The sequence below is a fragment of the Rhamphochromis longiceps genome, linkage group LG10, assembly GCF_057381845.1.
Source record: "Rhamphochromis longiceps isolate RC_006_pf linkage group LG10, R_longiceps_female_GT1.1, whole genome shotgun sequence".
Taxonomy (NCBI): Eukaryota; Metazoa; Chordata; class Actinopteri; order Cichliformes; family Cichlidae; genus Rhamphochromis; species Rhamphochromis longiceps.
In genome coordinates this window covers 35,273,334-35,301,316 of record NC_140566.1, presented here as the reverse complement: position 1 = coordinate 35,301,316, position 27,983 = coordinate 35,273,334, and the positions used below count along the sequence as shown (strand labels likewise).

General features: G+C 44.5%; 1 protein-coding gene and 3 non-coding genes across 4 annotated transcripts; 2 read left to right on the top strand and 2 right to left on the bottom strand.

The window, feature by feature from the left end:
* Nucleotides 1–10,204: 10,204 nt before the first annotated feature.
* trnas-uga (transfer RNA serine (anticodon UGA)) lies at nt 10,205–10,286 on the bottom strand. Its single transcript has one exon. It is a non-coding gene; the product is annotated as a tRNA-Ser (tRNA).
* A 384-nt stretch (nt 10,287–10,670) lies between these two features.
* On the top strand, nt 10,671–10,742 carry trnaa-cgc (transfer RNA alanine (anticodon CGC)). The gene has a single exon. It is a non-coding gene; the product is annotated as a tRNA-Ala (tRNA).
* A 442-nt stretch (nt 10,743–11,184) lies between these two features.
* trnav-uac (transfer RNA valine (anticodon UAC)) lies at nt 11,185–11,257 on the bottom strand. The gene has a single exon. It is a non-coding gene; the product is annotated as a tRNA-Val (tRNA).
* Nucleotides 11,258–13,509: 2,252 nt separating this feature from the next.
* Nucleotides 13,510–24,661, top strand: LOC146661347 (hydroperoxide isomerase ALOXE3). Its single transcript, XM_085419729.1, has 14 exons — nt 13,510–13,665; nt 13,778–14,003; nt 14,156–14,237; nt 18,757–18,846; nt 18,932–19,047; nt 20,764–20,936; nt 21,015–21,158; nt 21,263–21,466; nt 21,596–21,682; nt 21,771–21,940; nt 22,032–22,141; nt 22,842–22,942; nt 23,041–23,211; nt 23,536–24,661. Exons 1-14 carry the CDS (start codon nt 13,510–13,512, stop codon nt 23,713–23,715), a joined length of 2,010 nt encoding a protein of 669 aa, XP_085275855.1. The 3' UTR covers nt 23,716–24,661.
* The last annotated feature ends 3,322 nt before the right edge of the window (nt 24,662–27,983 follow it).

Here is a 27,983-nt window from a genome sequence, read left to right as displayed (position 1 = left end):
AGGAGGAATATGATGGAGTCATGCATGTAGCTTGGGTAATTCAATTCATTTCATGAATCTACCCAGTATAATATGACCCTTGAGAGACACAATCTCACACACAGCACAACAAATGTATTAAGAAGAAATATACAAGTACAACCAACATTTATGAGCCGCAAAAGTCATCGTGGAAGAGCCGTGCCGGTAACACGCTGAGCGTTTGGAGCCTGCAGGACATTTAACATCAGTCTGAAGTCAGTCGCCGGAGCAGGCCACACTGAGGAAACTCTGCACTCAAGTTTCAACTTACAAGTACAAATTTTGACCCAATTTTTCTTCCTTTCAGCTGATTGGTCAATGTCATGTCAATCACAAATTTAAATATCCAATCAGAGAACAGATGGGTTTGGCTGTCGAAGGGGCGCTCTTTTGAGCTGTAGGTCATGGAAGAATAAATGCCCTTTCACGTCTCTTATCGCTTAACTGTGAGAGGAGATAAAATCAGAGAGATACATGTTTTGAAACGACAAGGATCAGGTGGATCTAGTACACGTAGAGCGGCCGCTACTAAACGATATACAAGCAGAGCTCAGCAGCCAGCGCAACAAATTCTGGATCCTTTGCTCTTAGTTAGCGGCGAGCACAGCGCATGCGTCCGATGTGAAAAGGCCTGCATAGTGTGACTCATAGCAGCTGTCCCGGGTCAACCCTGATTTTGTGTTAAAGTAACACTAAAGTAATAATGGTGTTTCTGAACACTGGTATACCACAACTGCAGAGGCGGAGCCAGACATCTGAAACACCCGGGGCTTAGCCCAAAAGGGTAGTATGCATGTGGGATTTTTTTTTTCCCCTTGGGGGGGGGGTTAGAAATGACTGAAAGATTAATTGGCTCTGTTTTGAGTTTTGTTCAAAAAAGAATGACTTCATAGAGGGAAAAATATATATCACATGTGCAGGACACCTTAAACTAGTTTTAATTAAGCAGCGAGGCAGAACAAAGTCGGGCTGTATCAAGACACGAGGACTAAACCCCGATTCAACCAGACCCAGAACTGATCCAGAATTAAAACCGGACTACAACAGTTCAAAATCAGGACTACTGAGGACTTAACCAAGACAGAACCAGAATCAGAACTAGATGATAGCAGCACTAAAAACCATCATAGACCTGCACTACACTTATTTTTTAATTCTACCAAAGTCCACTGTTTAGATTGAGAAAAGTTTATATAATTATTTATCCTTGTTGTGCAAACAAGCCTGCAGAACTTAATAAATGTAGAATTTGAAAAATAACAAACCTAAAAAGAAACACGAGGTACGAGATACATGAGGACCTGTGATACGGTGATACTTTTGGCAAACAACCATGTGACTAACAGGTGTGTCTCACCTGCTCTTGTTCCCTCTTTGTGCTGACAATCATCAAATCTACAGTTGAAACCAGATATTTACTCTTCAGATAAAAACACTTTTTTAATTGTAACATCAAATCAGACTAAATGTTTATTTTTTAGATAAATATAAAAACATATTTGTTAACTTTAAGAGTAAAGAGAGAAACTGTCTGTATTTCTTAATTGTAAATGGCACCAAATTGTATTCAAACTTGAGCCACACTTATGGAGCTCCACAGTTCTGTTCCTGCTGTTTTGTTTGACATCTCTTGATGTTCCCATGTCACAGAAACAGCCTCTGTGTTTTGCCTTATATGCATCCACAGCTGTGCCACCAGTTTACTCACATGGACTCTACGAACCAATCAGAAGCTTCTTCAGCTCAGAATGGAATTGTCTGGAGTTTTCTTATTAATTAACAATAAACTTAGTGTATATGTACTCCTAAATTTGATGAAAGTGATAAAAAATAGAAGCTCTGTCTCTCTTTATTCTGACATTTAACTAATTCAAAAGATATTTCAACATTTATCTAAAACAAAAGTTTACTCTAAATTGATGTTGTGCAGTAAAAATGTTTTATGTTTTCTCCCTAAAGTGTAAATATCTGATTATAAATGTGAATATCCTGCTGTGTACTGAAACCCCTCTTGTTTTGCATAGAAATATACTGAACAACATACAAAGCATAATATATAAAATAACATTTACCTGAGTTTTTTCTTTGAAAGAAGCCTCTAATGTCCATTCTTATATTTCAGTACATAACTGAAACCGATTTAGTCGGGGAGGGTAAGAACTGAAAATATGAAATAAACACATGTAAGCTGAGACTCTCTATAGAAACAACTGTTGTTGTTGTTCGGCTTTTCATTTCGCCATTTGTTGATTCACTTGAAGAGCAAGTAACGTAACATGGGTCAAGTGATCAGTTTGATATCAATCTTTCGTGATTCACCGTCATATTTACATTATTTGTACGGTACAAATGATTTGCTTTGGTACCTGGTCAAACTTAAGCTCTCCTTAGTATGGCTGGCTCCGTTTCTCCAACAGCGCACTCACGGGCAGCAGCTGCCCCGCCCCCTCGCTCAGTCGCTTAGTGCCTGAGCTCAGATTATACCAATATCAGGGGGGATTCACGCACAGTCATAAATTCCCACAGTGTGCACTATGTGCTTCGAATATTGTGTGTACTTTTTGTTTTATACAGTTGTCAGCCAGGCATCTAACTATGAAAAAATTACACTCCAAAATACCCCGGGCTTCTGACAAAACAACCCGGGCTTAAGCCCAGTAAGCCACCCCCACGCTCCGCCTCTGCACAACTGTATCCTTTCAACGGCTACCAAAAGTTAAAGGACCTAGCTTGTATGAGCCTTATGAGATATTTACCTAAAGATCCTCCAGCGTCAAACTCTATTACCCTTCCATGACCTGCAGCTCAGTAAAGCATCCCTCTGACAGCCAAACCCATCTGTCCTCTGATTGGAAACCTCGAAGCACAGGCCGAGGGGGCGGTGTGGCAGCAATATTTCACACCAGCCTATTAATCAACCAAAGACCCAGACAGACTTTTAATTCATTTGAAAGCCTTATGCTCAGCCTCGTCCACCCCAGCTGTGAAACACTTACTTGTTATCATCTATCGTCCACCTGGGCCTTACACAGAGTTTCTGTCTGATTTCTCAGACTTTATATCTGATTTAGTTCTGAGCTCAGATAAAATAATTATTGTGGGTGATTTTAACATCCATGTAGATGCTAAAAATGACAGCCTCAACATGGCATTTAATCTGTTATTAGACTCAATTGGTTTCTCTCAAAATGTAAAAGAACCCACCCACCACTTTAATCACACTCTAGATCTTGTTTTAACATATGGCATAGAAACTGAACATTTAACAGTGTTTCCTGAAAACCCTCTCCTGTCTGATCATTTCCTGATAACATTTACTTTTACAATAATTGATTACACAGCGGTGGAGAGTAGACTTTATCCCAGTAGATGTCTTTCTAAAAGCGCTGTAACTAAGTTTAAGAATATAATCCACCCACTGTTATCATCTTCAATGTCCTGTACCAACATAGAGCAGAGCAGCTATCTGAACGCTACCCCAACAGAGGTCGATTATCTTGTTAATAATTTCACCTCCTCACTACGTACGACTCTGGATACTGTAGCTCCTGTGAAAACTAAGGTCTCTAATCAGAAGTACCTGACTCCGTGGTATAATTCTCAAACACGTAGCCTAAAGCAGATGACTCGTAATCTGGAGAGGAAATGGCGTGTCACAAATTTAGAGGATCATCATTTAGCCTGAGAAATAGTTTGCTGTTTTATAAGAAAGCCCTCCGCAAAGCCAGAACATCTTACTATTCATCACTGATTGAAGAAAATAAGAACAACCCCAGGTTTCTCTTCAGCTCTGTAGCCAGGCTGACAAACAGTCAGAGCTCTGTTGAGCCAACCATCCCTTTAACGTTAACTAGTAATGACTTCATGAACTTCTTCACAAATAAAATTTTTATCATTAGAGAAAAAATTACCAGTAATCATCCCACAGATGTAATATTATCTACAGCTACTCTTAGTACCATTGATGTTAAGTTAGACTCTTTTTCTCCAATTGATCTTTCTGAGTTAACTTCAATAATTACTTCCTCCAAACCATCAACGTGTCTTTTAGACCCCATTCCTACAAAACTGCTCAAAGAAGTCCTGCCATTAATTAATGCTTCGATCTTAAATATGATCAACCTATCTCTAATAATCAGCTATGTACCACAGGCCTTCAAGCTGGCTGTAGTTAAACCTTTACTCAAAAAGCATCTCTAGACCCAGCAGTCTTAGCTAATTATAGGCCAATCTCCAACCTTCCTTTATATCAAACATCCTTGAAAGAGTAGTTGTCAAACAGCTAACAGATCATCTGCAGAGGTTTATTTGAAGAGTTTCAGTCAGGTTTCAGAGCTCATCACAGCACAGAAACAGCTTTAGTGAAGGTTACAAATGATCTTCTTATGGCCTCTGACAGTGGACTCATCTCTGTGCTTGTCCTGCTAGACCTCAGTGCAGCGTTCGATACTGTCGACCATAATATCCTATTAGAGCGATTAGAACATGCTGTAGGTATTACAGGTACTGTGCTGCAGTGGTTTGTATCATATCAATCTAATAGACTCCAGTTAGTGCATGTAAATGGAGAGTCCTCTGTAATGTATGTTTGCACTGATTGCCGATCACGCTTCAACTGAGTCGTCCTCGGTCAGAAGGAATGGTACTCCACAGTGATGTAGTTCAAATAACTTTAATAAGGAGGTGGCAGATGACATCAACAGGATGTACAGCGTTGGTAGGGAGGCATTACAGTATTCACATGCAGGTAAAGGGGGTGTGAGTGTGTATTTATTTATTTATTGTCATTGTCAAGAACAATGAAATTGCGTTTGGGGCTTCCATACAACCCAAAAAAAGAAGAAAATAATAAATACCCCTTAAAACCCAAGTGTACATATTTAACCCAGTGTGACTCCAATGCAATAAGACAATCCTTAGCAATAATGTTCGTAGAAATTCAGACAAAGACCTGAGAAACATGACAAAATACAACAATGCAACCCATTCAATATTATTGTACTGTGAGATATGATATCAGATATGATAGTTATCTATTTAAGAAAGAGGGGGGGGGGGGGGCAGGAGGGGGAAGAGAATAAAGATATGATGCACCAATGCAGACCAGTTCATTGCTATTAAGAAGTTGGATATGGTTATTGTCCGTGAGAGGGGGGCAGAGAGTTCAGGAGCCTCACAGCCTGTGGATACAGGCTGTTGGCCAGTCTGGATGTTCTGGCCTGTATAGACCTGTACCTTCTCCCTGAGGGCAGCAGATGGAAAAGGTGGCGCGCAGGGTGATGTTGGTCCCGCAGGATACTGTGCACCCTCCTCAGACAGCGAGTGGGGAAGATATTACTGATCTCTGGCAGACTTGTTCCAATAATTCTGCCAGCTTCTTTCACCACCCGCTGGAGTGCTTGCTGATCGGCCTTGGTGCAGCTGGGGAACCACACTAGAAATCCATACGTCAGAACGCTGCTGATGGCACAGTTGTAGAAGTTCAACATCAGAGATCTGGGAATGTGTGCGCTCCGCAGTCTCCTCAGGTAGTAGAGGCGCTGTTGGGCCTTCCGTACAACTGAGGTGATATGGTTGCCCCAGGACAGGTCCTCGGTCACAGTTACCCCCAAGAATTTAAAACTGCTCACCCTCTCCACCGCCTCACTGCCAATGAAGAGAGGCAGATGGTTGTTATGGCCCCTCTTCCGGAAATCTACAATGATCTCCTTGGTCTTTTTGGTGTTTAAGACCAAGTTATTGTCGTGGCACCATGACTCTATATGGGTGTGTGTGTATATGGGTGTGTGTGGTCATCTGTAAACAGGAAGAACAAACATTTGTATTAACCACTATAGATAGCAGTGTACCCCTTCTACAGTACTGTGGGTTTCCAGCGTAATGTTATACAATCTGCCATAACCTCATGGCCACTAGATGGCACCCTAAGACCATAAATGAATTTCTGGCTCGTATACATTGGCAAACCAGACCTCTGCAGATTACAACGCTTCAGAGAATAAACATAGTAAATAGTTACATCCACCTACAACCACAATGCTTGACAGTAAGTCGTATATGGAATGAAATATGGGCTGAACACAAGGCTGCCTGTAGTAGGCCAAAAAACGCATCTTAGCAATAGCAACGGGACTAGCTTCTTACGTACCAAATTACACAGATGAAGTCAAACAAGCATCACTCTCATCTTACAATACTCACATGGTAAGCACGCACACAGTATTAACTCACACAGGAATGCAAATAAATACATTACTCCTCCGACACACCTCTCATCTGTGCAGAACTGCGCTGAACACGTTCCCAACCGGAAGTACAGATACCGAGGTGCATCATGGGTAACGTAGTATAAAACAGTTACAATGAACAAGCGGACTTTTAACATCCTCTTCACACACTGAGGTTAATTATGGAGTTCCACAGGGTTCAGTGCTAGGACCAATTCTGTTTACATTATACATGCTTCCCTTAGGCAGCATCATTAGAAGACATAGCATACATTTACACTGCTATGCTGATGACACCCAGCTCTATCTGTCCATGAAGCCAGATAACACACACCAATGAGTTAAACTGCAGGAATGTCTTAAAGACACAAAGACCTGGATGGCCGCTAACTTTCTGCTTCTTAATTCAGATAAAACTGAGGTTATTGTACTCGGCCCTGAAAAGCTTAGAAATATGGTATCTAACCAGATTCTTACTCTGGATGGCATTACCTTGGCCTCCAGTAACACTGTGAGGAACCTTGGAGTCATGTTTGACCAGGACATGTCCTTCAACGCACATATTAAACAAATATGTAAGACTGCTTTCTTCCATTTGTGCAACATCTCTAAAGTTAGAAATATCCTGTCTCAGAGTGACGCTGAAAAACTAGTTCATGCATTTATTACTTCCAGGCTGGACGACTGTAATTCATTATTATCAGGATGTCCAAAAAACTCGCTGAAAAGCCTTCAGCTAATCCAAAATGCTGCAGCAAGAGTCCTGACAGGGACTAGAAAGAGAGAGCAGATTTCTCCTGTTTTGGCTTCCTGTTAAATCCAGAATTCAAAATCCTGCTCCTCACATACAAGGTCTTAAATAATCAGGCCCCATCTTATCTTAATGACCTTGTAGTACCATATCACCCTATTAGAGCGCTTCGCTCTCGCTCTGCAGGCCTACTTGTTGTTCCTAGAGTATTTAAAAGTAGAATGGGAGGCAGAGCCTTCAGTTTTCAGGCCCCTCTTCTGTGGAACCAGCTTCCAGTTTGGATTCAGGAGACAGACACTATCTCTACTTTCAAGATCAGGCTTCAAACTTTCCTTTTTGCTAAAGCATATAGTTAGGGCTGGACCAGGTGACCCTGAATCCTCCCTTAGTTATGCTGCAATAGACGTAGGCTGCCGGGGATTCCCATGATGCACTGGGTGCTTCTTCTTCACTCACTATGTGTTAACAGACCTCTCTGCACTGAATCATATCTGTTATTAACCTCTGTCTCTCTTCCACAGCATGTCTTTATCCTGTCTTCCTTCTCTCACCCCAATTGGTCGCAGCAGATGGCCCCGCCCCTCCCTGAGCCTGGTTCTGCCGGAGGTTTCTTCCTGTTAAAAGGGAGTTTTTCCTTCCCACTGTCGCCAAAGTGCTGCTCATAGGGGGTCATATGATTGTTGGGTTTTTATCTCTATGCATTATTGTGGGGTCGACCTTACAATATAAAGCGCCTTGAGGAGACTGCCGTTATGATTTGCTGCTGTATAAATAAAATTGATTTGATGCAGTGAGAGTCAGTTTCAGATGATTCCAGGAGGATGGAGCTGCTACCGTGAGCTCCGTTTCTAAATGTAGTGCAAACTTCCAGGACAGGCAGAACAAAGACCGTAACTTCCCAGGCCCCGACAGCAAAGCAAGAGCAGACAAGCACACAGCTGAAAATGGTTTGTGATAAATATCAATCAAAGGGCTCTGAGAACAAGTCCTCAAAAATCTGGAGCCCTGACTGAGACACCAGAGAGTCTGTTAGTCACGTCCAGCATAAAGACAAAGGTCAGAGCAGTCCGAGAGTCACAGCCCTCCCGTACAGAGATGGATGGATTTGATGCAGTGGACAGACACGAGCTCAGAGAAGCAAAAAAGGTTTAAGTAAAAACAACTTCCTTTCTTTGCTGTTAGTGTCTAATTAAGTGTGACAGGGCTCATGTGAGCTAACAGCAGCCTCAGGTTTGCAAACACTGTGTGAGGTCCCAGGACTGGAGTGTTTCCCAGCTCAGACACACCATCCACCATCACAGCCACACATTCAGCCAGTTTAGGAGCAGTAATTAACCAGTCAGCTCACAGAAAGGCTCAGCTGACCGCTGCACCGACCTCGTCTCGGCCCTCGTCTGCATTTTCTCCTTACTGAGGAGGCAGCCACACTGACGCTTTTTAGGAAACCCTGCCCCCTGGTGGTGAAAGCGTTTGTTACAGTTACACCTGTCCGTTACTTTCAGTTTAAAATAAAGGATTTTACAGAAAAGCTGCTAATAAACATAAAAAAAACACATGTCATATCCTAACAACAATGCTTATGTCTTCATGTCGCAGCAGGGCTGGATGTATTCTCATATTTAGACTCCAGTCTAAGAGTTCAAACCCCGAAGATCCAGCACGGCGTCTTTCATTAGAGCCTCTGCCTCAAGTCTGTGACACAGGCTGCATGAAGGTTAACGCTGGAGGCGTGGACAAATCACGTGATGGGGATGCAGCAGCTTCCTGGCAGCCTGGCAGGGTCGAACTCTGAGCATACGTGTGGAGCTGTGAGATACCTGACCTCTGCCAGCAGGCCTCGTGATGCTGAGAGCAGGCTGAACATTATCTCCCAAACCTGACCTCACCTGAACCGAGGCTTCACCTTACAATTTCATGAATTTCATCACAGCTGCCTGCCAAAAGGGAGGAGTTCTGTCCTTACAGCAGGAGTAGACAACATGTTCACAACACCATGAAGGCTCCTTATCCCAGAGGAAACACAGCTTCACCTCGGTTTGGTGGTATTAGGTGAAAATCATCCTGTCTGTGGTCGTCACACTTACATAAACGCACACTCAGCTTCTCTGTTGCTGTCTGGACCTCAGTTACACGTTCATGCTGTTCTTCTCCATCAGACAAGCAGCAGGAAACATAAAGAAGATCAGACTGAAGGAAAGTGACATCTGACCAATACCCAAAGGTCGAAGCTGTGAGCTGTGATGCTCGTCCTCTAAAAGTCCCCATGGAGGTTTAGGTTCTGCTTACAAGAAGTTCTTCTGTTCAATAAGTCGCTTTCCTGGCAAACCATTCATCAGAACACTCAAAGAGTCAACAGCTTAATATTAATCAAACTGAGGAACGTAGCAGATGAGAGCAGACAGGGTTGGGTTATTGCTCCACCTGGCCAAGGCTGCATCCATCCAAATAACTCAAAGAGAGAAATACCCAGTTCTAGTCACAGAGATCTGCAGCTGAAGTGTTCCTCTCCCACAATCTAACAGTTGGTAGATTGAAACCATCCTGTGCTTATAGTTCCAGTACAGAGAGATGGAAAAATACAAGGACGATGGAAGACCTGCCCCAACTGCTCTGACTGCTGGGAGAAGAAAATAAAGAAGAAAAGGTCCTTCAAAGAAAAGCTGTTGGTGTAACAGGTGTGAAATAACTCCAAACTGACGAGCCTTTGCTCTTTGCTGCTTCTGTGCTACACTAGCTCTCTTGCTAGCATGTGCTCTCTGTGGAACGTGTTGTTGCTGTAGCAGCCGCCTTCAGCTGAAGAATAAGTGGCCCTCATGTGTGGCTACAGCAAATAAGGAGTTTAAAAGAAGAAGCATCATCATCATCACACAGATGAGTCTGGTGTACTTTGAAATGACTTTGATGACTTTGAAACATTTAATTAATTATTAAATGGTGCATGTAATTAATTCGTTTTGTCACTCCTGGCCCTCCATATGTACATAGGTGTTTATATATAAAGCACTTATGTAGCAGGTTTTGTATAGATGCTCTTCCAGTGACTGACCAAACAGGTTCACAGGTATGTATGTACGAAAACTAGTCGGTTCTGGCTAGAACTTCACTGGAGAAATAGTGAGTTAACCTTAACGTATCAGTTAGAGTTAACTTTAACGCGTGAGGTGAAGTTAACAATGTGCCTCTTAAGGAAAAAAAGAGAGCATACCGCTGCGAGCAGGGTTCGAACCTGCGCGGGGAGACCCCATTGGATTTCAAGTCCAACGCCTTAACCACTCGGCCATCGCAGCTCACGTCACTTGTGTCCTTCCCAATCATACTTATCCGGTATCAGCGAAAACATCACACGTGAACTGCTGGAGAATGGGTCTTCTTAATATCAGCCAGGTGACATGAACCTTTCACGCGCCTTACCGAGGATATCAGGAGGGTTTAAAGTGAATTATTAGGCCTGTTTTTCGTCATCATGTTATCAGGTTTTCCGCAACGTTTCATATTTCACTGTCGTCACATGCGTGTATTTAGAGCTCTTTGAGTGTGTTTTCACCGTTTAAACATTTAGAATAGTCATTGTAAGGAAAGCTTCAGATGTTTAACATAACCGAGGAAAATTTAAGTACACCGACCTCCGTTACCAGTAAATACTCCTGTCTGTCCTATGTAATCACACGTGTGGGGATGTAGCTCAGTGGTAGAGCGCATGCTTCGCATGTATGAGGTCCCGGGTTCAATCCCCGGCATCTCCATGTTCGTTTTAGGTTTTAATCGTTTCTTTCTCATCTCACTGTTGAAACACTTGCCACAGCGTGCGACAGATTACAGGTGAACTGGCTCTTCTGGTTTTCATGTCTTTATTCATGTCAACCTTATATTTGTTTTACGAATATTAAACAATAAATAAACAAACTATAAACAATAAAAAACATTGGTTTCGATTTTTACAAATCTGAATCCTTTCCTTTGTGCTACGTTAGAAAAATACGATTTATAGTCTTCGCTTTTATTTTGAAGGTTATCTGTCCAAACCGGATGTTATGCTTCATATCCTTTCGTTTTGTGTGATGACGTTAACCGGCATGTAGTCCGGCAGGTATTAGAATATGTAGCATTTAATCTTCTTGTCGTACAGTTGTTTTGATCAACAGTCACATTGATAACCTAAAAGCAAAAACAATAATGAAAAGTGAGTGGTTCCACTGGGGCTCGAACCCAGGACCTTCTGCGTGTAAAGCAGACGTGATAACCGCTACACTATAGAACCCCACATGTAGCCGTTGTTCATATTTATGTTAATATTTGAAATGATACATGAACAAACGATAGTAAGACATATATTTAGACACTTCATTTTAAATTTAGTATATAATGTTATTTACACGTTTATGTAAATCTTGTTTATTTAAATGCGTCACTTGATTTAGGGTATTTGTTTCTTTTGTAAAGTATCAATTTTAGATAGAATAGAAGAAATGAATGCAATCGTAAAAAATGTTGTAATTATTGTTGTTAATATGTGGTAACACTTTTGTTTTTCTCAGTATTCATCCATAAGTTGATATGTTATATGCTTGTTAAAATGTTTAAATTAATCAGTTTACAAAGGAAACAACGCGGGAAAGCAGTACCTGTTATTCAGGTGTTGTTTTAACCCAATAGGATGTGCCGTTGACTTGATGGGCGGAGCACTAAACAGAGAGCTCGGGTGAGAGAGAGACCCTGGGAGAGAAGCAACTCCTGGGCAGCTCAGCCGGAGCAGAGGAGGCTCACTCTGCAGGTATGTTTACCTGTGTGTTTCTCTCAGCCAGTCAGCTTTTTATTCACATACTTTAGTTTTTCTTAACACACCTGCCTCCGGTGTTTGTCTCCATCCCTTTAACGGCCTTCAGGTGTATACTCTGTTTTGCTTGTTCCCTAATAGTTTCTTTTATGTTCCTGTTTTTCATGCAGAAATCTTCCAGAACATTACCAGAAACCAGAATCTTCTGACAGGTAAACAAACACTTTTGTTTTGTTCATTTTGTGGGAGCAAAATTCCCACTGCAGCAGAGAGACCCCCCCAAACCACCACCACCACCTCTTGGGTGAAGAGGGCAAATTTTTCCTTTAATCTGGCCCACCAGTAGAAGCTGACCTGACCGTCTTTCTGTACCAAAATTTGATTCATTTGCTTCACTCATTCATACAAATCTGACATTAAAAAACAGTCGCTCCAACTTTAATTTGAATCTAAATCTGATATTTTATAAGTTTTATTTTCATTTATTTTATTTAAAAATATACATTTTATTTGATTTTGTCTAATTGTTTTACTCAATGTCAGTTGAGTTTTTGTTATTTATAATTCAGGACAGTAATATATTTCTTCCTCTCATGTAGCAGTTAAATGGCATTCAATATAATATGATCACATTTCCTTTTTAATTAAATTTGTCATTTCACGTTTTTATTTTTTGTTTTATGTTCAATTAAAATCAAAAGTCCAACGAATACGAGGATTGAGTGAAGACTAAATAAGTGCAGAGTTTATATTGAGTGGATTTTTGCGCTGACTTCTTCATTACGGATTATTTATAGGAAACGAGGCCTGCTACCCAATAAACAAATGATTTGGTTTTTTAAACGTACCCTTGGGTCAGAGCCGCTGTAGATAATGTAACTCGTAGGTTCATCTCTAACATGATAAAATAGGAGGAAACAGGAAAATCAGCAGCCGGTGTTTTTATGGCTGATTTCTGTTTGTAAGCACGGAGCAGGAAGCTTCCTCGTCAGGCTGACAACGTGACCTTTAACAAGAAAGAGAGCAGTGTTTACTGCTTGTGGATCTGTCAGGAGAAGCCAGTGTGTTAGCTGGAAGCCCACGCTAACTGCCCTTCATTTCCAAGGCAAATGTGAGCAAGGTAAACAAATAAGCTGATGTCAGCATCAGCGGGAGTCCTGCACAGCACAAAGACAGAAATGTGTTTGTAAGAGTCGTTTTTGTTTCTGAGATAAATGAAAGCTGAAAGCAACACAGTTTCACTATGAGTTTCACAGAGACGTAGCGAATTTTTCTCTGTGTCATGGTGCAAAACAAAGACAGCAAACATGGAGAGAAAATAAGAAACTTTCCAACAAAATAATCAAAGTGTAACGTCTTTAAGGGCCTCGCTGTAGCCTTTCTCAACCTTAACGCAGCTCTGATGGTCCTGAGATGATAGTGACACTGACAGTTATGGTGGCGATTCTCATCTTCACAAATAAAACAGGAAGCGTGAGCTTCAGGTGAAACCTCAGTAAAGACTCTTGAAGCGGCCGTTTCACCACGTGAGGCTCTGATCATCCCTCCAGCCAGAGGTGAAGTGTCTTTGTGTCTGTCAGGTGATTCGGCTTAAACAGCTTAACCTCCTCCATCAGTTTCTCCTGAAACAGGTCACAACATGTCTTAAATATTAATTCGCGGGTGAAAGGCTCACAAACCTGCACTCGGGCCAACAGGTGGCGCCGTCCAACTTTGTGCCCATCGTGCCCAACATAATGGCTTCCTGTCAGGAGTTTGAAGTGACCGTTCACACCTCACCTGGCCCCACCTGTGGAACCTTTAGCCACCTGTGGCTTAGCCTGATTGGCTCTGAGGGTGAGACTCCGCCCATCCGTGTGACCGACGGCAACAGTCATCTCCTGCCAGGATCGGTGAGTTTTGAGATTCATTCATTTGTAGCGTTCGCTGGGAGTACTGAAGGGCATGGTTTATGGTCAGTACTTGGAGTTTTATTTTGACGGTGTCTTCCTGTCATGCTCACAGGTGTGTCCAGTCCGGGTTCAGGCCAGCAGTCCTCTGGGTCGCCTGATTCTGGTTCGGCTCCGGCTCGAGGTTCAGACCAGATTTCCAAACCTGGACTGGCACTGCAGCAGAGTGGAGGTCTGCAGGCTGTCTAAAAGTCAGGGGTCAGACTCAGAAACACAGGTGTTCCTGTGCGACAGATGGCTGCGGCCAGCAGATGGCGACGTGGAGCTCCGGAGTGGAAAGTGTGAGTGACGTTTAATGACCGTTAGGAGGAAACAGAGGCATGTGGACCCAAGCACAAAAACCTCTTTATTTCCTCACATCATCCTGCAGGTGTGCCCATGCAAATCATTTCCTTTGAATCTAAAAGCAGTTCTTCCTGTTGTTGGTCCACAGTGTGTTTGCTGGAGGAGGAGACAGAAGAGAAGCTGAAGCAGCAGAGGCTCAGACAGCTGCAACATCAGCAGCAGCTCATCAGGTACCTGATGTCACAGTGTTAGCATGCTGGTTTACCTTTGGTCCTCTTACAGCGCTCTGACTGGCCACATCCTGGAGTCCTGCAGAGGGGCAGCACGCAGTGTTTGTGAGCTGTACTCTGTGGGCGGCCAGTGTCATCCAAACACGATAACATGTTTACAGCACACTGATATCTGACCTTTGATCTATGACCTTGAATGCTAAAATGGGGTATTATATTATCTTTACCCATATGGCTGGAGCAGAACTGGCTGAAATATCTAGAAGATCCTGCCGTTAATTAATGCTTCGATCTTAAATATGATCAACCTATCTCTAATGATCGGCTATGTACCACAGGCCTTCAAGCTGGCTGTAGTTAAACCTTTACTCAAAAAGCATCTCTAGACCCAGCAGTCTTAGCTAATTATAGGCCAATCTCCAACCTTCCTTTATATCAAACATCCTTGAAAGAGTAGTTGTCAAACAGCTAACAGATCATCTGCAGAGGTTTATTTGAAGAGTTTCAGTCAGGTTTCAGAGCTCATCACAGCACAGAAACAGCTTTAGTGAAGGTTACAAATGATCTTCTTATGGCCTCTGACAGTGGACTCAGATGGCCCCGCCCCTCCCTGAGCCTGGTTCTGCCAGAGGTTTCTTCCTGTTAAAAGGAAGTTTTTCCTTCCCCCTGTCACCAAAGTCCTTGCTCACAGGGGGTCATATGATTGTCAGGGCCTTCTCTTACAATATAAAGCACTTTGAGGTGACTGTTGTTGTGATTTGCTGCTGTATAATTAAAACTAAATTGAATATGCTATTTCTGACATCATAGAGTATCATACTGAAAAAAAGAATGTTGCGCAGCGTCTCCATGCCTGTTCGTGTCATATATATATACATATATACAAGAGGCTAAGCATATGTATATATTAGGGGTGCAACGATACTCGTATCGATATTGAACCGTTCGATACAGTGCTTTCGGTTCATACGCATATGTATGAACAATACAAAATTTTTAATTTATTTCATCAACTTTCCTTCTGACGATGCTGTCTGTGTTGAACACTCAGTGGATCTGCGTTTGACTACTCCGCCTAGGCTGCACTGTCGAGCGCAGATCCACTGAGCGCAGCGCAAGCTAGCAAGACAGAAGCTAAGCTCGTTGCAACATGGCAAATTGAACCTCCCCCACCCTCATTCAGATCTGACCTTTGGAATTATTTTGGTTTTCATGTGACGTATGACCCTGAAGGTAAGCGCGTCATGGACAAAAGTAAAACAGTATGTTGGATGTGCCACGCAATGCTCAATTACATTGGTGGGAACTAGTGTGTTAACGCAGTTAGCTAATAGTATAGAAGCGTATAGTATAGCTTTTATTTTGGAAAGAGCCATTTCTCTGTAATACACTCTCTTTTCCAAAGATGAGTGATTTCTCGATCAGATAGATTAATTTTTTTGAGTACTTTTGAGTTAAATACATATTTATACTTTTAATAAATGACAAATTAAAAAAGCATGAACATTTTTTTGTATCGAAAAAATATCAAACCGAACCGTGATTTTTTTTGTGTATCGTTGCACCCCTAATATATATATATATATATATATAGTGGACAGGCTACTGTATAGTGGACAGTATCTCCGCCTGTCACGCGGAAGACCGGGGTTCGATTCCCCGACGGGGAGCCAGCTAATCTACAATACGGCAGCAGTGATCAGTGAGATGCTTGGCTACAAGTTGAACAGCCACAAGGGGCAGTACCCTCCATGGAGAAGGAGGCTAGAGGGCAAGATCAAAGTAGCACGGAGGGAGGTTAGCCAACTAACAGAGTTGCAGAAAGGTGCGACAAATAAGGTGCCTAAGAAATACAGCAAGCTGTCCATACCTGAGGCCTTGGAAACTGCCAAGCAAAGACTCACAGCCTTGGCCAGCCGCTTGAGGAGGTACACCAGAGAGATAGAAGGCAGGAGAATAAACCAGCTGTTCTCCACAGAACCAGCAAAGGTGTACTCTCAGTGGCAAGGGAACAATAAGAGAACAGCACCACCAAGGCTGGAGACGGAGCAATACTGGAAGAGCATATGGGAGAAGGATGCAACCCATAACGGCAATGCTCAGTGGCTAGTGGATCTGAGGGCAGACCACAGCGACCTCCCTGAACAGGGTCCAGTAACCATCACAGTGGCAGATATCCAAGAAAGGGTCTCCAGTATGAAGAGTTGGACAGCACCAGGGCCCGACATGGTTCACGCCTACTGGCTGAAGAAGCTGACTGCACTCCACGAGCGTCTGGCAGCACAAATGAACCAGCTGCTAGTTAACGAGAGACACCCGGAATGGCTAACTGAAGGCCGGACGGTCCTGATCCCCAAGGACCCCAAGAAGGGACCGGTCCCCTCCAACTACCGACCAATAACCTGCCTCAGTACTACATGGAAGCTCCTGTCAGGCATCATATCGGCTAAGATGAACAGGCACATGGGTCAATACATGAGCGGGACACAGAAAGGAATTGGCAAGAATACCAGAGGTGCAAAACACCAGCTACTGGTAGACAGAACAATCAGCCGAGACTGCAAGACCAGACTGACCAACCTGTGCACTGCCTGGATTGATTACAAGAAGGCCTATGACTCAATGCCCCACAGCTGGATACTGGAATGCCTAGAATTGTACAAGATCAATGGGACCCTAAGAGCCTTCATCAGGAACTCAATGGGGATGTGGCGTACAACACTAGAGGCCAACTCCAAGCCCATAGCACAAGTTACCATCAAGTGCGGGATCTACCAAGGAGATGCTCTGTCCCCACTGCTGTTCTGCATAGGCCTGAACCCCCTCAGTGAGATCATTAACAAGACTGGCTACGGATACCGACTATGGAACGGAGCAGTTGTCAGCCACCTCCTGTACATGGATGACATCAAGCTGTATGCCAAGAGTGAACGAGACATCGATTCACTGATCCACACTACCAGGCTATACAGCAATGACATTGGAATGTCGTTCGGACTGGAGAAGTGTAGTCGGATGGTAACAAAGAGAGGGAAGGTAGTCAGAACTGAGGGGATTGAACTACCAGAAGGCAACATTGCAGACATAGAGGACAGTTACAAGTACCTGGGGATCCCGCAGGCAAATGGGAACCATGAAGAGGCCGCTAGAAAGGCTGCAACCACCAAGTACCTGCAGAGGGTCAGGCAAGTCCTGAGGAGTCAGCTGAATGGTAAGAACAAGATCCGGGCCATCAACACGTACGCCCTGCCCGTGATCAGGTACCCTGCTGGGGTAATAAGCTGGCCAAAGGAGGAGATAGAAGCCACTGACATAAAGACAAGAAAGCTCCTGACCATGCATGGAGGGTTTCACCCCAAGTCCAGCACCCTGAGGCTGTACGCTAAGTGGAAGGAAGGGGGCCGGGGACTGGTGAGTGTCAGCACCACAGTCCAGGATGAGACAAGGAACATCCAAGAATACATTGGGAAGATGGCCCCAACTGACCGAGTGCTCAGTGAATACCTCAGGCAGCAGAAACCCAAGAAAGAGGAGGGAGACGAGGAACCATCATGGAAGGACAGGCCCCTGCACGGTATGTACCACCGGCAGATAGAGGAGGTGGCTGATATCCAGAAATCCTACCAGTGGCTGGACAAAGCTGGACTGAAAGACAGCACAGAGGCACTAATCATGGCAGCACAAGAACAAGCTCTGAGTACAAGATCCATAGAGGCTGGGGTCTATCACACCAGGCAAGACCCCAGGTGCAGGCTGTGTAAAGATGCCCCAGAGACAATCCAGCACATAACAGCAGGGTGCAAGATGCTAGCAGGCAAGGCATACATGGAACGCCATAACCAAGTGGCCGGCATAGTGTACAGGAACATCTGTGCCGAGTATAACCTGGAAGTCCCGAGGTCAAAATGGGAGATGCCCCCAAGGGTGGTGGAGAATGACCGAGCTAAGATCCTGTGGGACTTCCAGATACAGACGGACAAAATGGTGGTGGCTAACCAACCGGACATAGTGGTGGTAGACAAACAGAAGAAGACGGCCGTAGTGATCGATGTAGCGGTTCCGAATGACAGCAATATCAGGAAGAAGGAACACGAGAAGCTGGAGAAATACCAAGGGCTCAGAGAAGAGCTCGAGAGGATGTGGAGGGTGAAGGTAACGGTGGTCCCCGTGGTAATCGGAGCACTAGGTGCGGTGACTCCCAAGCTAGGTGAGTGGCTCCAGCAGATCCCGGGAATAACATCGGAGATCTCTGTCCAGAAGAGCGCAGTCCTGGGAACAGCTAAGATACTGCGCAGGACCCTCAAGCTCCCAGGCCTCTGGTAGAGGACCCGAGCTTGAAGGATAAACCGCCCGCAGGGGCGTGCTGGGTGTTTTTTATATATATATATATATATGTGTGTGTGTGTGTTTTCTAGAATGATTCAAAAACACAGAGATGAATGACATGTGCCATTTTTGGTGTCTACCATCCTACAAAATTTGAAACTGACAGCTTGAAAACTGGTTGTCTCTCGTTCAGGTGGCGAATCTTCGTTGATGGTGCTCCGCAGTGCGTTGACGTGAACAGTCTGTTTGAACTCGGGCCAAACCTTCTTTACACGCAGAAGAGGTGAATGCTAACAGTTGGTGCACATTGTGAATGAAATGTGGTCTGAACCAGCTGGCTTGAGCTGTGTTTGTCCCTCTGTCCTCAGTCCGGCTACTAACCTGTACTATCTGAACGGCTTCACCACCCGAGTCGAGTCCTGGAAGAGTTTTTCAGAGCTGGAGATGATTTTCACCTACAGCGCACAACAGAATGGCATCGCCAGTAAGAAACAATGCAGCACATCTCATTCATCTTTGTGTTTTTGAACCTTTCTAGCTACAGGACATCGCTGCAAAGTTTTTATTTCCCCTTGTGGTTATTCTGGGTCTTTATTCTTGTATTTACTGTATCGTTCTTTCATCATTTGTATTTATGTTTTAGTAGTTTTGTGTCTTTTTGATTATTTTGTGCTTTGTTGTAGGTTTCTGTGTTTTGTGAGCATCTGTAATTGTTTTTTTTTAGCGTTGTATCTCTTGTAGTGTGTTTGTGGGTAGTTCTTTGAGCCCGATCGCCTCTTTGGCTCTTGGCGAAGGCGGTTGTACTTTTCTCCTCTCCTCCTCTCCCTTATCTTCCCTGCTTAGCCTCTATGTCCTTGTCTTGTCTCGTTTGTATTACTTTCCCTGGAACACTCTCTCACAGTCTGTTTCTAAAACCTAAAGAGAATTATGGATTTGATCAACTGGTCTCTGAATGCTATTGACACCCTTTTCTCAACGAGAAGTCTGGGCTCGGGTGAGCCTGAGTGCCCTGGAGGGACTTTCCCTGCCGGATACACGATGGACGGGTGGCAGAGGATCGTGTGCCTGGCGGGACTGTGGATCGAGGACGCTGAAGATATCTACCTATGAACCATGGTAACAGGGTTCTGGCTGATCGGAGCTGGCTTGGCCCTGACTTATTGGAGAATTAAGAAAGCGGAACCGGCTGTTCAAACCCCCACAAGGCTGCCCGCTGGGATTGAAATGATGGGACGAGGTGCAGCTTCTCAACATGGGCTCACTGAGTGCAGCATGGTTAAGAGCTTGGAGACGCTTACGGCTGCTGTGAACACTCAGAATAAGACCTCTGAGCGTACATTGGATCACATCTTGGAGCAGCTCACTGCGATCGTGAGTTCTCAGAATCGGCTCTTTGAACACAAGACTGACAACATCACGGAGCGTAAGTTTGATAACATCATGGCGAAGCTCGCGGCTCTCCAACGGGAGATTGAGAGACCAGTGTTGGACTGTTAGAACTGCTTTGAAATTCTCATGAGCTGTTCGCACTAAAGTAAAAACCACCATCATAATGCGGCTATCCCTTCGGCGCCAGCTGTGGGCTCAAGGCTGGAGCCGAACAAAAACACCCTGATAACGACTGTGTTGAGTCTGTTCTTCCCATTCCATGCAAGGCCACCTGGGTTGGCTGGAAGACTGTTTACTTAGCCTGGCAGGGTGAAGGACACTGTCTCAGCTGAACTATGGACACGCACACACACAGACACTGATAAGCACTCATCCCTCCTCCCTTTTCAAACGCCTTCGATGCTTGTTCCCTCCTGGAGGACACGGCGGGTCTGGGCAGGATGGCTGTGTGCGCCCCGGCTTACACCCCCTACCCGACCCTGTTGCTGGTCACGTGCTCTATATTGCTGTGCTGTGGACATTTCTGTGCAGAGGAGTTTTTTTGTTTCCTGTTCTCATGCTGTCCTCCCAGGAGCCCAGCATGAGTAGAGGTCTCTTTTTTCCCCTCCTGGACTTTCCCATTGTAGTCTATATTTCAGTGTTTTTCCGTAATACTACCGGTGTCCGACCTGTCTCCCCATGTGATGTCTGTGTTGTGTATATAATGTCGGGGGGGGCAACTTGCATGTGACAAATAAAGTCTTCTTGCTTCCTGACTCGGCGATCGGGCTCCGTGACAAAGAATAATGAGATGGTTGATTCTGTCTCTCAGGGTTCGTTAAGGCTCATTGGATGGAGGATTGGTATTTTGGCTACCAGTGTCTGAACGGCAGCAACCCTCTCATGCTGCGTGAGACCCGCCACCTCCCTCCAAACCTGTCTGTCACCTCTGACATGCTCCGCCCCTTCCTGCCTGAAGGCTCCTCCCTCGAAAAAGAGCTACAGGTGTGTGCTGTTGTGACTTTCAGCTGTGCGTTATTTGCAGCTGCCCTTTTTAATCAGTGTGTTTGTTCGCTGTGACAGAAAGGCAACATTTACCTGTTGGACTACGAGGTTCTAGACGGTGTTCCAGCCAACGTGATCAATGAAAAGCAGACGTATCTGTCCGCCCCGCTGTGCCTTCTCCACCTGAACCAGCAGGGGCAGCTGCTCCCCATCGCCATCCAGGTTTGCTTGTTATGTAGAAACCTGACTGTGACGATTGTCTTCAGTTGGAATCCTGTTGTCTAAGTTCAGCCCATTCACCCTGGGAATGTGGTCCCGTCCTTCAGCTGCAGCAGAAACCTGGCCCTCAGAACCCGGTCTTCCTGCCCTCTGACTCTGGCTACGATTGGCTGTTGGCTAAGATGTGGGTTCACAGTGCAGACTTCCAGTGCCACCAGCTGATCTCACATTACCTGCGGACTCACATGATGGCAGAGCTGTGCTGCGTGGCCACGCTGCGGCAGCTCCCAGATGCACACCCACTGCACCAGGTAAACCCCGCTCCCCTGCAGCTCGCTCGACTTCACCCACAGGAGATCAGAGAACAGAATTGTTGTATCCAATCATTTCTGCTTTTAAATGGCTTGAGCTGTCTTTTCTCTCATTTCTTTTATGGACAGCTGCTACTGCCACACGTCAAGACATCTTTAAAGATAAACTTCGGGGCCAGAGCGTCGCTGCTGGCCTCCAAAGGACTGTTTGATCAGGTAAAATGCAGGAAGTAACAGGAACCACAAAGAGGAGAACAAACAAGCAAAGTAAAATCTGTTGTGTTCCCTGGTCTCGTCCTTCCAGGCTGTCGGTTCTGGTCTGGCAACATTACCCCTTCTCCTCTCCAGGGGATCGGCCAGGATTTCCTATCGAACCCTGTGCGTCCCCGAAGACTTGAGCGACCGCGGTTTGGACAAACTGCCGCAGAGCTTCTACGCCCAGGACGCTCTGAGGATCTGGGACACAGTGCACAGGTAAACGAGCACACCTGAGAAACACGAACACTCGTGCAAATGTTTGATCCGATGGCAACAGGAGATCCTCTGTGATCTGTGTGTGTTGCAGGTTTGTAACCAGCTGGGTGGAACTGTATTACCATGGAGACGACGCGGTGCAGCGTGACCCCGAGCTCCATGGTTGGCTCACAGACATCAACGCTCACGGCTTCAGTAATGGTGCGTTTTAGCAGTTTCTCCAAATCACTTTGCACCGTTTCAAACGATTCTGTCAGCAAACTGTGTTTACACGTTAAGTTAGTTCACGATAATATAATAATGATAATGACTGCTAGTTGTTCTTAGAGAGAGCTGAGTCTCCTTTCATGCTGCAGTGGAACTGCAAGCGTAAAGTGGAGATGGCTGTAGGTATAGAGGTGTAGGTGGGGGGTGGAGCTCCTGATGGAGAGCTGCACGCACTGGCAGCGCTTCAGTCGGTGGATGTAAGAGTAACAGGTCAGCTCACAGCATCACGGGGCTCTGCAGGGACGAGCAGAGGGACCCGACATCAAACTGTGTCGACCTTTGGATCTGTGCGGAGGAGGATCTGAAAAGTTGCACCAATATAAAATGATACTGAGCAGATGTGTGTTTGACACTGTATGGTATTAAATATTGATAGTTTGATGTAATGATATAATATTAAAAGCAAAACTTTTGGATTTTAGTGGTTAAATAATTAGAGATAAATATGTATGTTATTATATAAAGCTGACCACAGGATAGTTTTCCATGTTCGTGTGTTTTTATGTTCATTAACATTTGTTATTTATGTGCTTGGAACACTGAGCAGCTCTTTTTGACTCCGCCCTCGCCCACAGCACACACATGTGCACGCATGCATTCACCTGAACATTGTGACTATGATGCCTCTGCACAGGTTTCCCTCAGCGCTTTCACACCAGAGCAGAAGTGGCCAAGTTTGTCACCGCGCTCATCTACTCCTGCTCTGCTCTGCACGCTGCCGTCAACTTCTCCCAGGTGAGTGGGCCACTGCGAGAGATGGGAAAAGCTCGCGGCTTCCTGCTGAGGATGTCCCGCCGCCTCACGTTTGTCTCCTCTCTCTTGCTGTCCTCCAGCTGGACTTTGCCTTCTGGGTGCCAAACTGTCCGGTCGCCATGTTGCGCCCTCCTCCGCAGGTCAAAGGCGCCGTCACAGAAGATGACATCATGTCCTTCCTGCCAGATGTGAACACGACGTGCCGCGTCCTGATGGCGCTGAATGGGCTGTCGCAGCCAGCCATCGACTTTGTGAGGCTCCGCCCACTCCTCATAAAACATTTACACTCACTTCTTCCTCAACTCCTCCTCTTCAAAATCTTTGTCATCTTCTTCTTTTTCATCATTTACATTTTTTCTTCTTCATAAGCTTTTTCTTTTGTCTTCCTCCTCCTCCTCGGACACCACAGCCAATCACTGCCTCCATCTCCTCCTATCCCACCATCCTCCTGTCACTCCGACCCTCTGCACCTCCTCTGAAGTTCTCTTTCTGATCATTTTCATTTCAAATCATTGTAATGCGTCTCGTTATTTGTCACGTTTTTGAAGATTAAATCTGTGTGTGTCCCCCTGCAGGTTCCTCTCTGTCACTACAAGGAGGCTATTTTCAGGGAGGACGCTCACCGCAGGCTGTTGGAGGAGGTGCAGGCACAGCTCCGGGACATCTCTGACGCCATCGCAGAGCGTAACAGCCAGCTGGAGCTGCCGTATCCGTACCTGAGCCCCGAGCGCATCGAGAACAGCGTGGCCATTTAGTAACTGTCATCGTCCTCACCTGCGATCATCATTTCCAACAGGAAAAAAACCTCTCCATGCACCTAATTATCGATAATCGTTCCTGTTTTTTAAATCTGATCATGTGACGGACTAATCGTTTCTGCTGGGATACTTCTCTTCAAACCGCAACATTTTTCACGTACTAACTTTTTTCTTTTCTTCGAGGTGACTGTAACGCGCCTTAAACTCAGATGTTCTCCGACTCTGGTGAAGGACTCACGATGAAATTAATGTCTTGCTTTGTGAGCTCACCAAATTACTTTGTTTGGCGTCAATGAAGTGACTTGGTGTGAGCTCACACTGTGTTACATGAGTACACGAGTTTAAATATTAGAGTAAGTCTCTATTCTAATGTCTAAGGAGCTTGGAAAGAAATCATCTTGACCTTAAGAAGACGTTTCACCTCTCATCCGAGAAGCTTCTTCAGTTCTAAGGTCAAATGGTGGAGAGTCCCAGATTTAAGCCCAGTGGGAGTTTCCCCCCACAGAGGGACAAAAGGACCCCCTGATGATCCTCTAATCGCCTAAGACAAGGTGTGAAACTGGGTGTGGGTCCCAATCAGCCAGAGTTTCAGGTGAGCTCATTGTGAAACCTGGCCCCACCTTATCATGTGATTTCCTGAGGTCAGATGGCCCAGGATGTGAGTGGGCGTTAAGGCGTCTGGGAAGGATCTCAAAACTGGATTATAGATGGCAGAGAGTTGATGTCGTAAACCCCGCCTCTGTTCAAAGATGGTCGCTCACAGTGGACATAAATGGCCTCTTTTACTCCTCTTTCAAACCATCTGTCTTCTCTGTCCACAATGTTAACATTGGTGTCCTCAAAGAGTGACCTTTGACCTTTAGATGCAGATGGACAACCAATCACTGCAGATTGCCCCGCCCCTCCCTGAGCCTGGTTCTGCTGGAGGTTTCTTCCTGTTAAAAGGGAGTTTTTCCTTCCCACTGTCGCCAAAGTGCTTGTTCATAGGGGGTCATATGATTGTTGGGTTTTTATCTCTATGCATTACTGTACGATCTACTGTACAATATAAAGCTCCTTGAGGCGACTGTTGTTGTGATTTGGCGCTGTGTAAATAAAATTGAATTGAATGGGCCCCTGAGTCTTGTCTCGTGGAGGTGGCTCTTCCATGTTGTGCCATTTGTTTATGAAGTCTCTCCAATGTAAAGGTCGGAGCATTCCTTGGTGCTCTCTGCTGCATGCACTACGTTGTTAAGTTTGTGTTTAGGACAATCTTGTCGGAGGAAACATCCAGACGCTTTTCTTTCCAAGCTCCTGAGACTACGATGACCTTCACAGGCATCTTTGTCAGCTGGAAATGAAGCTAGTCAGAAACAGAGGAGGCGCTGTCAGCTGTACTCCTTCTCATGCGCGTGGCTGAATATTCGACCAATAACGTCAGGCTTTGTGCATTGACTGCCTCGGTGCCTGTTTTTGTCACAGTTAGATTTGTGGATACTCTGAGTTTATTTCTCCTTCAAGTACCAACAGAAACTCAAAGAAAGCTTTGAGTAAAAGTCCTGCTCTCAGAATTATGTCCAGAACTACGAGCATAAGAAAGAACTGAAGGTAACAATCTTTATGTAAAATGAGCCCTTTAAGGATTTTACATGCAGCCTGTTTTATTCTCAGGGGGTTTATATGATGAAAGCCAATCCAAAATAGAAGCTAATAACACATCATATACATTAGGGCTGCCACAAACGATTATTTTGATAGTCGACTAGTCAGCGATTATTTTTGCGATTAGTCACTAATCAGATCATCATCCATACAGCTTATTGCACCAGCAGCATCTGCTCTTATATAACTATCATTAGCTTACAGCTTTAAGTGTTTCAGGTGCTAACTAAAAATAAAGACAAGATGATAGTTTATTAAATGTTAATGACATTTGCAGATTGTTTCGGTGAAGTTTAATAAACTCCTTCTATCTAAAATATAACAGGACACCGGAGTAAATTCTGGAGCATCTCACACTTCTGATAATCAGCTGTCTGCTTGACGTTTATTCAGCTGTGTAAAAACTATAACTTTAATCTCAGCCAAACCGATTTACTCAGGAACAAATAAAACACTAAAAAAAGCCAAACAATAACATTTTTAAGTTATCTAAGTGACTCATATATCATGTTTAACCTGAGTAGCGAAAGACGGCGGTGGGTTTGAAAACGATTTGCCGGGAGTCCGGTGTTCTCACGGCTCTAGTTAGCCTAGCCCCCGGCTAGCTATCAAGCTAGTGGGTAACAGACGTCTCCGAAAACGTCGGAGCGCTTTTGAAAATATGCGGTGTCTTGATAAACTGAGCAGATATTTGAGGTTTACACAGCTACATTCTCGCCTGAAAATATGTTAAACGTTTATTTTGTGACCCAGAAAGAATAATAAGAGTAATATTAACACTAACTAGCTGCCGCCATTGTTGGAAACTGAGCTGGGCTGCGCTATGAATTCTGGGACACAGCTGCTTCTTCTTCGGGGTTTAACGGCAGCTGGCATCCTTGTACATGCAGTGCTGCCATCTTCTGTTTCAGTCCGTTATTACACTCTGAAATCCTGCTACTTATTCCTGCGTCTTTTGTGATCTTACAAAGCTTCAAACGACGTGTCGACTATTAAATCAGTCGTCGACGATTTTGATAGTCGACGTAATCGTGACTAGTCGACTAATCGTGGCAGCCCTAGTATACATGCTGTTACAGGTCATGACGTCGGGCTTCACACTGCTCTAAAACTCAGGTTTCACTTTTTTCACTGTCAGCTCTGTATGATGTCACAAAGAGCGGCGCTCCACTGAGGCTCTGTACAAATAAGGATTACTTTGAACTATGAGTCATGAAACTCTACTCTCGTCCAATCAGAGAATAAAGGCGTGGACTTTAAGGATCCACGTCCTGTTTTTGTAATCGATCTTCTGAAAACCAAAACCATCCACAGACCTGATGTTTCACTCATGTATTAAACACACTGTTCAAACTTTGCTGATGCTTTTCCACTTTTGTCTATCTTTACCCTGTGTATCTTTGTGTGTGGTGGCGGTCAGTACTGAGTGTCCCTGCAGGACGTCCACTGGTCTAAAGTCTTACTGCACGTAAAGGGAAGGCTTTTGTTTTAGTTAGTCTGTCGTCCATCACTGGAAGTCACAAGCTTTGCAGATTCTGGTGAATTCGATGGAAACTATCACACAGAACATGAAGCAGCAACAAGTACTAAGAAACAGCTTTTATCTCTTTTTGTTTGCATTATTTTCCTGTTTCAAACAGGCAAACGTGTGGTGTGAAGTGACATTAGTGTAACAGCCAATCATCACAATGATGTCCTAACTGAATACAAATAGATAAAATTGTCAAACTTGGAACCAGAAGGGAAACAGAAGGAACACATGTAAAGAAACATGTGGTTATCCCAACGGGGCTTTCATCAAATCAGCAAAGACGCACAGAAAACAAGATCAAACACCAACGAAGGAGGATCAGAAACAAACTGAACAATACTGTCAACCCCTAAACCAGGGGTGTCAAACTCAAACACACAGTGGGCCAAAATTCAAAACTGGAACAAAGTCGCGGGCTAACATTAATATTTATTGAAACAAAAACTTCCTCCAGATATAAGAATGAATCTTTTCTTATGGACTCAAACACGTTTTGCTGGAAAACTGAATATGGAACAAGCAAAGCTTAATACTAAACAATATATATATTAGCTGTATAATAGCAGTAGGCCAGCTCTGATAGTAATTTGGTGTGGCTTCGCGGGCCAAATGTAATTAGGCTGCGGGCCAAATTTGGCCCGCGGGCCAGAGTTTGACACCTATGCCCTAAACCATCTGCATCTAAAGGTCAAAGGTCACTCTTTGAGGATGCCAATGTCCACATGTTGGACAGAGAAGACAGAGGAGTGAAAGAAGCATCAAAGGCTGTATCCCAATTCAGGGTCTGCAGCCTTAACGTCCACAAGCACCACGTACTCAAAGACCGCTAAGGCCGGAAGTGCGAGGCTTGTGAAATGGGCGGTCTAGCCTCTGTTGCACTGCCCAGGTTGCCTAGCAACCATGATACTAACAGCTGGAAACGTGTCATACAGCTGTGTTTGACAGAAATGAAGGAGACAATCTTTTGTTCATTTGTTTGTTTCTACATGAGCTTTGATCATTCTCTGATTAAGCTCAGCTATTGAACGGCGTGTATTTTGAAGTAAAGGCTTTAAAACCAAGTTAGTACAAACGTCACTAATGTCACATGACT